Source organism: Notolepis coatsorum, assembly GCF_963971535.1.
Source record: "Notolepis coatsorum genome assembly, chromosome: 18".
NCBI classification, from domain to species: Eukaryota; Metazoa; Chordata; class Actinopteri; order Aulopiformes; family Paralepididae; genus Notolepis; species Notolepis coatsorum.
Genome location: NC_140182.1, coordinates 13362747 through 13376348, shown reverse-complemented (window position 1 = coordinate 13376348; position 13602 = coordinate 13362747). Strand labels below are relative to the sequence as shown.

The 13602-nt window shown below is 49.9% G+C and overlaps 1 protein-coding gene across 1 annotated transcript; it reads left to right on the top strand.

Moving 5' to 3' along the window:
* Window positions 1-632: 632 nt before the first annotated feature.
* Window positions 633-2090, top strand: kbtbd13b (kelch repeat and BTB domain containing 13b; the record flags this gene model as incomplete). The annotated part of the gene is made up of 1 exon (XM_084334523.1): window positions 633-2090. One exon carries the CDS (start codon window positions 633-635, stop codon window positions 2088-2090), a length of 1458 nt encoding a protein of 485 aa, XP_084190649.1.
* Between the last annotated feature and the right edge of the window lie 11512 nt (window positions 2091-13602).

Genomic DNA, 13602 nt, shown 5'->3' with positions numbered 1-13602 from the left:
TAAAAGCATGTTGTAAATAGTGTATAGGCCTACGTATAATATGCTACAGAAAAACATTATAATAAAAGGATATACAATATCAGTACAGCCCTGCCCTATATTCTATTGTATTATATTGTATTATTTATATTGTATTTTTATTTTGTTCATATAGTCCATTATATTTTATTCTACTTTAATTGTCTGTTAATGTTGCACCAAACCACCAAAACAAATTCCTTGTATGTGCAAACTTATTTGGCAATAAAGACCTTTCTGATTCTGATTCTGATTCTGATCCACTGGATGTCTTCTGTGGCACCAAACAAATCAAAACAAATCATTAAACTTGCAGATGACATCACTAACCTTCTCTTCAGTGGGGCACTGTTTGCCAGTTTGACCGCAAAGTGCATTCAATGTCTGTCACTTGTCCTGTGCTATCTATAGCTAGTTCTATTTTTGGAAGCTGTGAAAATAATTGAACCTCCCTCAGGAGTGGAGTGACTTTTACCAACCCGGCACTCTTTCACTTCTCTTCTAGGAAATGCGTCTACAGTAGTACCTCTTGGTCTTTTCCTGTTCTACCTCAAGACACTTTTCTTAGCCATGCGGTGAAGGAAGTAACAATGGCAATGCACTGCAGCGAAGCAATGGAACGGAGCAGCTGCGACAATAGAGACGACGGAAGACCGCTGGCACACGCTCCGGCGACCAGATTAGATGTAGTGGTCGGGGACACTCGTTTTTCAGAGGAGAGGACTCTATTGATACAGGGCTCCGACTACTTCCAAGCGCTGTGTCGCTCGGGAATGAAAGAGTGCCAAGGAGAGGAAATCCACCTCGGATGTGTTAGCGCCCGAGGCTTCCAGATCGCCCTGGCGGCCATGCGGGGCGAGAGACCTATGCTGGACGCTGACCAAATCGTGGAGGCCATCGAATGCGCCGCCTTCCTACAGGCGGCGTCGCTCACCAAACATCTCGTTGACCTCGTCGACTCGGACAACTGCTTGCTCATGTGTCACACCGCCGCGACCTTTGGCCTGACGGACCTCTACCGCGCCGCCGCGCTCTTCATCCGAAACGTGTACCGTGACCTGGGGTCAGAGGTCGAGCGAAACCTACCGACAGAGGTGATCACCTATATAGAGTCCTTGACGCCTAGTGTTTTTGTGGCGGTCGGGGCGCACGCGACGTGTGGCGTCGCAGACACTGTACACACCGCTAGCAGGGTGCAGGCCGCTGGCAGGACGGTGTGTTACCTGGACGAGAGCGAGAATCTCTGGAAGGTATTAACGGATCTGCCCCCGGAGGCCAGCACCTCCATGGCGGGAGTCACGGTTCTAGACAACAAACTCTACGTGGTGGGAGGGATCCACCGCGTCCACAGACGAGGCGTGGAGGTGCTGGACTCCGCCTTTTGCTACAGCGTCGAGGACGACCGATGGAGCGCGATCGCCGGCCTGAGACAGCTGCGCTACAACTGTACCCTCGTGGGTCGAGACGGCCGTCTCTACGCCATCGGCGGGGAGTACGAGCGGACGGTGATGTCGTCCGTGGAGATGTACGACGTCGAGAGCGGCGGGTGGACCGTCGCCGCGCATTTGCCACGGCCCGCGGCGGGAGCGGCGTGCGCCAAAGCCATGAGCAGGATCTTCGTGTGCTTGTGGAAGCCGATGGAGACCAGTGAGATCTACGAGTACCACTCGGGAAGAGACGAGTGGTCCCTCGTTACCACCCTCGTCCGGCGCCAGAGCTACGGGCACTACATGGTGGGACACGGGGACAACCTGTACGTCATGAGAAACGGACCGTCGGACGACTTTCTGAGATGCATGATGGACTGCTATAACTTGACCACGGGCCAGTGGACCGCCTTGCCGGGTCACTTTGCCAACAGCAAAGGGGCCCTGTTCACGGCGGTGGTGCGCGGCGACTCCGCGCTCACGCTGAACCGGAGCATGACGCAGGAGTACGCAATCGAGGGGAAGACGTGGAAGCCGCGGAACCAGATGAAGGGTTTTCCCAGAAGCGGCTCCGTGTGGACGTTTCTGCTCAGGCTGTCGGAGGTCAAAAAGGGACCCCACCAGACGGCTCTCCCCGCGATGTGACGGACATCGATGTCGGCGTCAAACCGGAATTCAAAACTTTATTTAAACTCGAAAGGCAACTGAGGTTTGCCTCATTGACAGTCACGTCGATTGTACATATAGAAATAAGAAAAAAAAAGCATGTCAAATCACACAGCATGCTGTATAAAATCATAACAATAAGACAACAAGGCGAGGCAAAAGTAAGGATAGCAAATCAATTAAAACACGTACAACCTGATTGACAATGGTTGGAGATCAAGGTTTAAAATTCTGCAACAGAGGGGAGAATCTCAAGCTTTTAAAGGACTGTTGGAGTTCATTCCATGTGCTAATTGGGAACCCACCGTGAGTCAGAGGGTGAACTGAAGACCGAAGACATCGACAACAAGAGCTCTTCCAAAAATCTAAACACCAGTGTGTTGAGAGGCTGACAATGAGACAGTAAAACTTTGGCGCCTCATCCACATGGAGCGCCGTACTACGGGGTAGAAAATGTCAATGTGTGACAGCATAGTAAATCTTTATGACAGTTCTGTGGCACTGGGGTTTTACTTCAGCCGACGTGTGACATTTTCCACTCCGGTGTGTTGAGTATCATGGAATGCACTTTGCGTTGCCAAGAAAATATATATAAAAAATTAAAAAAAAGGTCACTGCAGGTTCTCACCATGGTGTTCCTTTCTATCAATGTCTAGATGCATTTCTGCAATGGCAAAATGTGTCACAGAAGAAAATTGATATCCCAGACAGCTGTTAATTTAATTCAAAGCAGGAAATATAAAACAAAGGTTATAAATTATAACCCTAGTTATATGAATATTGGTGTAGTCATGTCTTATTAGACTGCTCCACGCACCTATTGGCACCTGCTGAAAGACTTTTACTCAATGCACTTATTGACAATATATGCAGGTGTGGTTGCTCCAAGGGGATCAATAAAGGAACATCTTATCTTATCTTAATCTCCCTTCTGTCGCTTTTTTCAAGCAAACAATTTATAAACTTGGTACGAGAGGGACAGAAAACAAGACGCTACACCAGTATTCAGATAACTAGGGTTATAAATTCATAACCATCATATCAGGGGTGTATGATGATGATGATGATGCTCGAGAAGATCAAAGTAGATGCATACTTTGATCTTTGTCGTTGAATATTAAGCCTGTATCGCCAAATTCAAATAAAAAATAAAACGCTGAAGCTTGTAAGGGCATGATGATGACGAGCAGACGGAGGAACTTAACAACCTGCACACTCTGCTCTGGGCTGTTTCTCCCCTCCTCCCCCCTCCCCCCCCCCCCCCCTCCTCTACACTCTGCTCTGGGCTGTTTCTCCCCTCCTCCTCCCCCCCCCCCCTCCTCTACACTCTGCACTGGGCTGTTTCTCCCCTCCTCCTCCTCCCCCCCCCCTCCTCTACACTCTGCACTGGGCTGTTTCTCCTCATCCTCCTCCTCCTCCCCCTCCTCCCCCCCCTCCTCTACACTCTGCACTGGGCTGTTTCTCCTCCTCCTCCTCCTCCTCCTCCCCCCCCCCCTCCTCTACACTCTGCACTGGGCTGTTTCTCCTCCTCCTCCTCCCCCCCCCTCCTCTACACTCTGCACTGGGCTGTTTCTCCTCCTCCTCCTCCTCCTCCCCCCCCCCTCCCCTCCTCTACACTCTGCACTGGGCTGTTTCTCCCCTCCTCCTCCTCCCCCCCCCCTCCTCTACACTCTGCACTGGGCTGTTTCTCCCCTCCTCCTCCCCCCCCCCCCCTCCTCTACACTCTGCACTGGGCTGTTTCTCCCCTCCTCCTCCCCCCCCCCCCCCTCCTCTACACTCTGCGCTGGGCTGTTTCTCCCCTCCTCCTCCCCCCCCCCCCCCCCTCCTCTACACTCTGCACTGGGCTGTTTCTCCCCTCCTCCTCCTCCCCCCCCCCTCCTCTACACTCTGCACTGGGCTGTTTCTCCCCTCCTCCTCCTCCTCCTCCTCCTCCCCCCCCCCCCCCTCCTCTACACTCTCCACTGGGCTGTTTCTCCCCTCCTCCTCCCCCCCCCCCCCTCCTCTACACTCTGCACTGGGCTGTTTCTCCCCTCCTCCCCCCCCCCCTCCTCTACACTCTGCTCTGGGCTGTTTCTCCCCTCCTCCTCCCCCCCCCCCCTCCTCTACACTCTGCTCTGGGCTGTTTCTCCCCTCCTCCCCCCCCCCCCCCCCCCCCCCTCCTCTACACTCTGCACTGGGCTGTTTCTCCCCCCCTCCTCCTCCACCCCCCCCCTCCTCTACACTCTGCTCTGGGCTGTTTCTCCCCCCCTCCTCCTCCCCCCCCCCCTCCTCTACACTCTGCACTGGGCTGTTTCTCCCCTCCTCCTCCCCCCCCCCTCCTCTACACTCTGCTCTGGGCTGTTTCTCCCCCCCTCCTCCTCCCCCCCCCCCCTCCTCTACACTCTGCACTGGGCTGTTTCTCCCCTCCTCCTCCCCCCCCCCCCTCCTCTACACTCTGCTCTGGGCTGTTTCTCCCCTCCCCCTCCTCTCCCCTCCTCCCCCCTCCTCTACACTCTGCACTGGGCTGTTTCTCCCCTCCTCCTCCCCCCCCCCCCCCCCTCCTCTACACTCTGCACTGGGCTGTTTCTCCCCTCCTCCTCCCCCCCCCCCCCCCCCTCCTCTACACTCTGCACTGGGCTGTTTCTCCCCTCCTCCTCCCCCCCCCTCCTCTACATTCTGCACTGGGCTGTTTCTCCTCCTCCCCCCCCCCCCTCCTCTACACTCTGCACTGGGCTGTTTCTCCCCTCCTCCTCCTCCCCCCCCCCCTCCTCTACACTCTGCACTGGGCTGTTTCTCCCCTCCTCCCCCCCCCCCCCCTCCTCTACACTCTGCTCTGGGCTGTTTCTCCCCTCCTCCTCCTCCCCCCCCCCCCCTCCTCTACACTCTGCTCTGGGCTGTTTCTCCCCCCCTCCTCCTCCCCCCCCCCCCCTCCTCTACACTCTGCTCTGGGCTGTTTCTCCCCCCCTCCTCCTCCCCCCCCCCTCCTCTACACTCTGCACTGGGCTGTTTCTCCCCTCCTCCTCCCCCCCCCCCCTCCTCTACACTCTGCACTGGGCTGTTTCTCCCCTCCTCCTCCTCCCCCCCTCCTCTACACTCTGCACTGGGCTGTTTCTCCCCTCCTCCTCCTCCTCCTCCCCCCCCTCCTCTACACTCTGCACTGGGCTGTTTCTCCCCTCCTCCTCCTCCTCCTCCTCCTTCTCCTCCTCCTCCTCCTCCTCCTCCTCCTCCTCCTCCTCCTCCTCCTCCTCCTCCCCTCCCCTTTACTACAAGTGTCCCTGAAACACCCTGCATGAATGAATGATACGTTTGTAACCAAGCAGGGTCATTACAATAGGCTGAAAACTTTTTCTTTTTCTTGTTATATAATAATGTAAACCGCTGGAAACACAAACACACACACGTCACACACACACCGACTTTGTTCCGCTTGACTTTCTCTCACAGCTGAAAAAAGACAAACGCGCAAACATACTTCTGCTGGTCTGGACTGGTGCTCTGAGCTCCTCTCCAGTCGAGCTGCTGGTCCTAAATATTGATAAATCCTCTGCCATTGTTGTGTAACATGTCATCCCATCTCCTAGAGTCTTCTTTCTCTGCTTCACGTGAAGGTAAATCTACTCTATAAGTGAAAGTGAAACTTAAGCTAATCTGTAGCTACTGAAAGAAAAGCTAACGATAAGCTAACTCCAATGGGGGCGGTGCCGGTGGGGAAGTAATTTACTTGGTGTTGTAGCCCGATCACTGAATAACACGGCTATCACCGTCTACCGCCACACAAGCCTAGGTTGAACTAAGTGTAGCCGGTGTGATCTTGTCTGCGTTGTGTTTGTCGATTCGACCCCTGTTAAGGGATCGCCCTGAGTGGGAGTTGAGCCCCGGACGCCCGCATCGCGGGCGGCATCACAGACCACTAAGCAAGAAGTGAATTCACTTCTTGCTTCCGGGTCTGGATGCCTCTGGGGAGTGAGTTTTACTTGCAGTACCGCTTACCATCCACAGCCACTGAACTACTTGTACCATCGTGACTGTGGATATACTGCGGTACCTCTGTTACATAAGTATAACTTGTACTTCAAAATAAATGAAAAGAAACCTAGCCTTATACATTTGGGATTTTTGTTGCTTTTTTCTTGTTGTACCAAAACTCGTACCGAACCGTGACTCCAAAACCGAGGTACGTAGCGAACCGTGGCTTCGGAATACCGTTACACCCCTAAAAAATACGAAAACTAAAAACATCCTGAGGCTCATAATTAGGGGTGTAACAGTATGTGTGTATTCGCCCCACGACTTCACGGTACAGACGTCACGGTTCGGTACATGCAGCCATACGACGAATACGGGGGGACCATACAACACTAGGTGGAACTAGGGCTGCACATTTTTACAAAAGGCTTACTGAATGAATGATACGTTTGTAACACAGCAGGGTCATTACAATAGGCTGAACATTTTCATCTTATTCTTGTTCGCCCAATAAGGTTACCCACTGGAAACACACACACGCACACACACACCCCAACTTTCTTCCGTGTGACTCACAGCTGATCAGTGGAAAAAAAGATGCGCTGACATACTTTTGCTGGTCTGGACTGCTCCTCTGAGCTCCTCTCCAGTCATGCTGCTGGTCGACTGTACATGTACAATAAAAAACACCATTTAGCAGTCTAATTACCGTAGGCACGAATGATTTGCTGTGTTTTGTTCTAATCTTCTGCTGCAGGGTTCCGCCGTTTGACCTGCTACTCCTTCAGAATTTCAGATGGAGAGGATGAGTAGAATCATTGAGGATCTAATCAGCCTTTTATTAAAAAGCAGGTCATTGTACAGCAGCTATGCTGCAGACTTGATCAACCTCGATGATCCTGCTTGCTGTATTAAGTGTGCAGCTCGCCGACATGCTTTGCTGACGTGATAGAAGAGAAATGCCGTCTTGAAGAAAGACAACTGACTCAAAGAGGCCTGTTCTAAGGGCTCAAAAGGAGATAAATGGTGCATCTATTTTAGCGCTTTCATCCAAAGCGATTTCGAATTTTTGTTCCTCACATTCACACACCGACCATACATAGGTCATCGGCTCATCGGGAGCAATTAAGGGTTAAGTGTCTTGCTCACCGACACTTCAACGACACGCTGCTCGGGAGGAGCGGGAATAGAACCGGGAAGCTTCCGATTACCAAACAACCGCTCTACCTCTTGAGCCACCGTCGGCCGACTCGGCCCTGTCGAGATCCCATTAGACTATGCTGTGCTAATGAGAGGTCCCATTGAGGGGTCAGATTGCATTTCACTGGTTGCCTAGCCCTTGCAAAAAGCGTCTGGATCTGTTTGCATGCTGCCACTGGGAACACCCCTTGAGACCCCTCAGGGGTCCTCCACTGGGTCAGGTCACCCCTCCCTCACTGATGGGGGAAGTTTCATTAATTCATTCATTCATGATTCAAACCTTTATTTATTCTTGAAAGGACAATTGAGGTCACCCTCATTTTCAATGTCGTCGAGACTTTACAGACATTTCAATGCATACATTTGTACAATATAATAATAATAAATATTAATAACTATCTATATAGCACTTTTCACACATGGACCGCAGTCCAGAGTGCCCGACGGCAATTAGTATAAAATGAACATGGGCATAAAATCAGCACACAATTGACAGAATAAAAAACAATACATAGAGTGCAGAGAATATGTATAAAAGACAATAAAAGTAGTGCAACATAAACGTGCAGACATAAGAATAGGCATAAAATAAGTACAATAAGTACAGTGTTGCTTGAAGGCATGTGAACCCCCCCCCCCCGGAACAGCCAGTCCCCCAAACACCCCACACATCAATCCCCACCACATCCCCATCCAAGACACACCCCACGATAAAGAACGTCATGACCGAAGGAAAACACAGCCCGCGCGCCACTCACATGCACATGCCATGCACGGTGACGGGGATGCCACAGCCGTGGGCCGCTCCATCTCCCCCGGTGCTGGCGCCGCCGCCACCACGAGGAAACCAGCGAATCCCACGCCCCCCCCCCCCCCCCCCCCCCCAAACTCCACGGAGGAATGACAGGCCACATGCCTATACATTGTACGCTTCTCTTTCTGGCATTGGGGAGAGAGAGAGAGAAGCCAACGAGGAGTTCAGAAGAACGCCATTTTATGACTGGGAAAAAGATAATCGATGGCGAACTTCAACGGCGACAGATGTTCCACCGGGAGTCTAGTATGAAGTGTCACTGTCTTCTCTGATGGCTGGCTGAGAACCCGAATGTCATCCAAGTAGAAGAGAATCCTAAATCTGTGGCGACACAGAGGTTCGTAGGGTGGAAAGAAGGGGATGTGGATGAATAAATCGTTCACGTCCATAGACGTGAACCAATTCCCATTTGACAGAGGAAAGTAGGGAGGATGGAAATAATCTGCTTGGATAGCAATGTCTGAATCCTAACAGGACAGTAGGATTCACGCCTGAGAACAATGTCTGAATCCATGGCATCCAATGTAATAAAAAAAAGTCAACCAACGAACTAGATTCTTGTACCGGATCTCCTCTCTGGTAAACAAGAATACCCTGAAGACTCTGGCAGGAGCACTCATTCAAGGGTACTATGACTATGCTTGCACCTCATGGTACCAAAGCACCTCAAAGGCGCTAAAAACAAAATGACAAACATCACAAAACAAACTGGTCAGAGGGGCGGCTACGTGGTGTAGTGGGCAAGGCGCTCGCCACGAATGACGGAGACGCTGGGCATGCCTGTTCGAGCCCAGCGCTCCACATTGCTTTCAGTTTAGCTGGTCGTTCATACTAATACACATTGGCCGTATTAGGGGGTGGGAAACTGATGGGTGGGGATCGGGCGTTGTGGACAGCGACTCCTACAGGTCGGTTGGTGCGCCTGCGCAGTAGAATCAGGAAGTGTTGGGGGCAGCGTGAGCCTCCCACGCGTTACTCCTCGCCACTGAGAGATCGAGCTGCGCAGGTGAAAAGATGCGACTGCTGTTACTTCAAGTACCGGAGGGGACTTGTGCTATGTATGACTTAGTCCACATTGCAGCCGGCTTGTGGGAGGCAAGAAACAGCGTTCGTGACAGGGGAGGGTTGAATTGGATGATACGAAATTAGGATGGGAGAAAATATAGAAAAATGGGAGAAAAAGTGGATAAAAAAAAAAAAACTGGTCAGACTACTGCTTGACCTTACTCCTAGAACCCACCTCACCCCTGGCCACTTTGACAACCTAGGATGGCTTAGAATAGACGACAGAGTACAGCAACTTGCAATGGGCCTACAAGATACACTACACGACTAAGGTACCCATGTACATGTCAAAATACTTCCCAAAGGTCAGTGAATACCACGACCACAACACCAGAGGGAGCTCCACAAATCATGTTAAACCCAGATTCGGCTCAAACAAGGGACTAAACACGTTTCGCAATTATGCCACATCAATGTGGAAAGCCCTACCCACAGCTGTAAAGGAATGTGAATCACTACCCACTTTTAAAACCACTCTCAAGGAGCACCTACGGGAGACTGCTATTCGAAACTGGTCCCTGTAAATGTCCTAACCCAACCCCCTCCAATGTACAGTAAATGTCCTAACCCAGTAATACACGAGACCCTCTTCTTGGAACCAAGTAAGGTTTTGTCGATAATCCAATGTACAGTTACCCCCACCCCACCTACCCATCCCCCCCCACCCCACCCACCCAACCACCTCCAATGTACAGTCCCCCCCCCCCACCCCACCTACCCAACCCCCCCCCCCCCCACCTCTTCCAATGTACAGTTTCTTCGTCAAATGTATATGCTCTCTTTTCTTTTTTTACTCTTTTTGTATCACAAACAGTACTGTATTTGTAAATCTGGTATGTCATAAATGTATAGATGTAGCAGTACTGTCTATCTGTATGTCATGTATGTCATATATGTCTGGGAGTGTTTGCATTCATTCATTTATTTGCATTTATCTTACATTTGTTGGACCTTATGGTGTTCTTGTTTTGTTCTTGACTTATTGTTATGTTTCTTCTTGACTTGTTTAAAGAAGACGTGTCCGGCCAGGGGACATTAGCGTGTGTTGTCGGGCCTTACAAATAAATTTGATTTGATTTGATTTGATTTATGTTATGATGAATTGAAAATGTGGGACCCTGATGTAAACAAGACGAAAGTCTTTCTCTGGTCTGCATCCCCTTAACAATTGTGTATATTGAGCTGTACTGTATTGTACCCATTCTGCAATCTGTTAATACAATTTTCAATCAATCAATCAATCAATCCTAACGGGACAGTAGGATTCACCCCCGAGGACAGAGGATGATGACCGGGAGGATGCAACCCTCTCTGCGCCGCCCCTTTGCCTCAAATAGATCCGCCATCAGCTCTATCTTTAATCTTTCAAAATGTTCTGTTGCTATCGCATGCACTTATCTGTGTTTCATTACACACATGAGTGCATGCTTACCAACTGTTCGCCTGTTTTATTGCAACACTACTATCACCGACATCTAAGAAGGGAGATCCCCCCTTGAATGGCCCTTCTAAGGTTTCTCTCCTCCACATTGCCTGTGGTGCATTTTTCCCTATTGATAGGTTTTAGTGAGTTTTTCCTTACCTTCGTGTGGGGTATGTCTGGGAGTGTTGCATTTATTTAAAACATTTTGGACATTATGGTGTTTTTGTTTTGTTCTTGATTTATTGTGATGTTTCTTCTTGACTTGTTTAACGAAGACGTGTCCGGCCCATGGGGACATTAACGTGTGTTGTCGGGCCTTACAAATAAATTTGATTTGATTTGATTTAAGACCAAGACCTGCATCACGGGCAACTCTACCACCACTCGCACACAGTGTGAGCTCCATGTACTTTGAGGAGGTCCATGACAATCCATGTCCGTTTATGAGTGACTGACTTATAGCCTGTCCAATGGCGTTGATTGTGGGAAACGTATACGGCTGCCTGCACAAGGCGGAAAGAGTGTTTTTTCCGGAGGGAAACATTTCATGTTTATTGACGTAATCAACAACATTATTCACCACAGCTTCAATTAGTGGGAGCCTGGGTGCTACTCTAAGATAGAGATAAAGATAAGATATTCCTTTATTGATCCCGGCATCATAGCAGCATGGGGGAGGGGGAGGGGAAGTACAGGTAGTAAAAACAAGCAGTGTAGACAATATAACAAATCAATATAATTAACGAACTAACTAATGAAATATACAGTATTCACATAAGGTGCAGTATGCATACGGTAGTGTTATTGTCCTTTTTAGGTTCTTAGTAGTTGTAGTTGGATGTCTGGCAGCAGTCCCTGCCCACTGTTGTGGAGCCTGATGGCCGCTGGTACGAAGGACTGGCCGAGGCGGTTAGTTGAGTGTCGTGGGGGTATGAGTCTGTGACTGAACGTGCTTCTCATCTTGACTAGCTCGTCGTAGAGGGGGTGGGAGGGATTCTCTAGGATAGCAGCCAGCTTCCTTCTCATCCCCCTCTCTGCCATCACCTCTAGTCTGAGCAGCTTGACTCCCACCACAGAGCTAGCCTTCCTCACCAGCTTGTTCAGTTTGTTGGTGTCCCTCGAGTTGATGTAACTCCCCCAGCATGCCACAGCATAGAAGAGGACACTGGCCACTACAGACTGGTAGAATGACTGCAGCAGTCTATTGCAAACATTGAATGACCTGAGTCTCCTCAGGAAGAACAGCCTGCTCTGTCCCTTCCTGTAGAGGGCCTCTGTGTTGTCTGACCAGTCCAGTTTATTGTTCAGGTGTACCACTTATATGACTCCACCACCTCCACCTCATCCCCGCGGATGGTGATGGGAATTTGGGGGGGGCCTCTTCTTGCCCCTCCGGAAGTCCACCACCAGCTCCTTGGTTTTACTGGTGTCGAGTTGGAGGGGGTTGCTTTCGCTTCACCCCACAAAGCTCTCCACCAGGGCTCTATACTCCTCCTCATCGTCGTCGGTGATGTAGCTTACAATGGAGGAGTTGTCAGAGAACTTCTGCAGGTGGCACCCGCTTGAGTTGTGGCAGAAGTCTGAGGTATAGAGGGTGAAGAGGAAGGGTGACAGCACAGTTCCTTGGGGGGCGCCGGTGTTGCTCACCAGTACATCAGACTGACTGTCCTTTAGTCTGACGTACTGCGTAGTCCTTGATCCAGGCCACCAAGCCGTGCTCCAGCTGCATCACGGAGAGCTTCTCCGTGATCAGTGGCGGCTGGATGGTGTTGAAGGCACTGGAGAAGTCGAAGAACATAATCCTCACTGAGCTGCGCGGCTTCTCCAGGTGCGTGTAAGCTCTGTGGAGAATATAGATGAAGGCGTCCTCCACCCCGGTGTTTGCCTGGTATGCAAACTGCAGGGGGTCGAGGGAGTCACGCACCAGGGGCTTGAGGTGTTGCAGGACCAGTCTCTCAAACGTCTTCATGACGTGGCATGTAGTCGTTAAGGGTGCTGGGATAGGTACATTGAGTAAGTCTTTCAGCACAAAGCAGTCCAAAAGGTGAAGCAAGATGTGCAGCCAATATAGAATATAGGGTAAGCCGGGGTAAGAGGCCCCCCCCCCCCCCCCCCCCCAAGGTAAGAAGCCTCCCCTAATTTACCTCAATTCACTCAACTTTAATTTCAGATCATGTCTTGGATAGTAATGGTCTTGCTAATCTTTGAATAGCATCCAACTAATTTGAGTAGTGGGAGGTATACCAAAGAAACTGTTTTGAGGTAATTTGATGTAATATGTTGACATTCTTTTTCTTTTCTTTTTTAAATAATGTACATAGACCAGCATTTTTTTGTTATGATAATCAAAAAGTCATCCATTTGTTTGAACAAGAAAGTGTAAGAAGTGTAACACACACACACACACACACACACACACACACACACACACACACACACACACACACACACACACACACACACACACACACACACACACACACACACACACACACACACACACACACACACACACAAACACACACACCCTGTTTTGGGGTAATAAATCCCCCATGGACATTCAATGATTTTGAATAGGCTAGCCTAGCTAATATTAGACACTATCATCTAACAAAATAACATATCTATGCTAATAAATGTATCATATCAGTTTAAAAAGTATTATGCTGAGAATAGAGTTGCTAGCACTATTAAATTGCTATAGCGTCCCTATAAGCAAACCTTCTGTCGCAAGCCAGCATCAACAAGCAGCAGGACTTCTATAGTGTCTCCAAGCCAGCAGTAAGAATAATCCGATTGGAAGACATAAATAAGCACTACAAGACATACGTTAGGGTACACTCATGGTTTCTAAGTCACAAGAAATCATTTAAAAACAGGAAATTAAGTTACAGGCTCTCCCGCTCCTTGTGAAACGTGACTCGTGATATTTATGGCCTCATTAGGTAGCAGCATATGGCTAGGTTATGTTGGTATTGAACAGCGTCTATATTGCTAGTCGTCTCACCATGATGTCTTTTACAAATTTGACAAGCCAAATGATT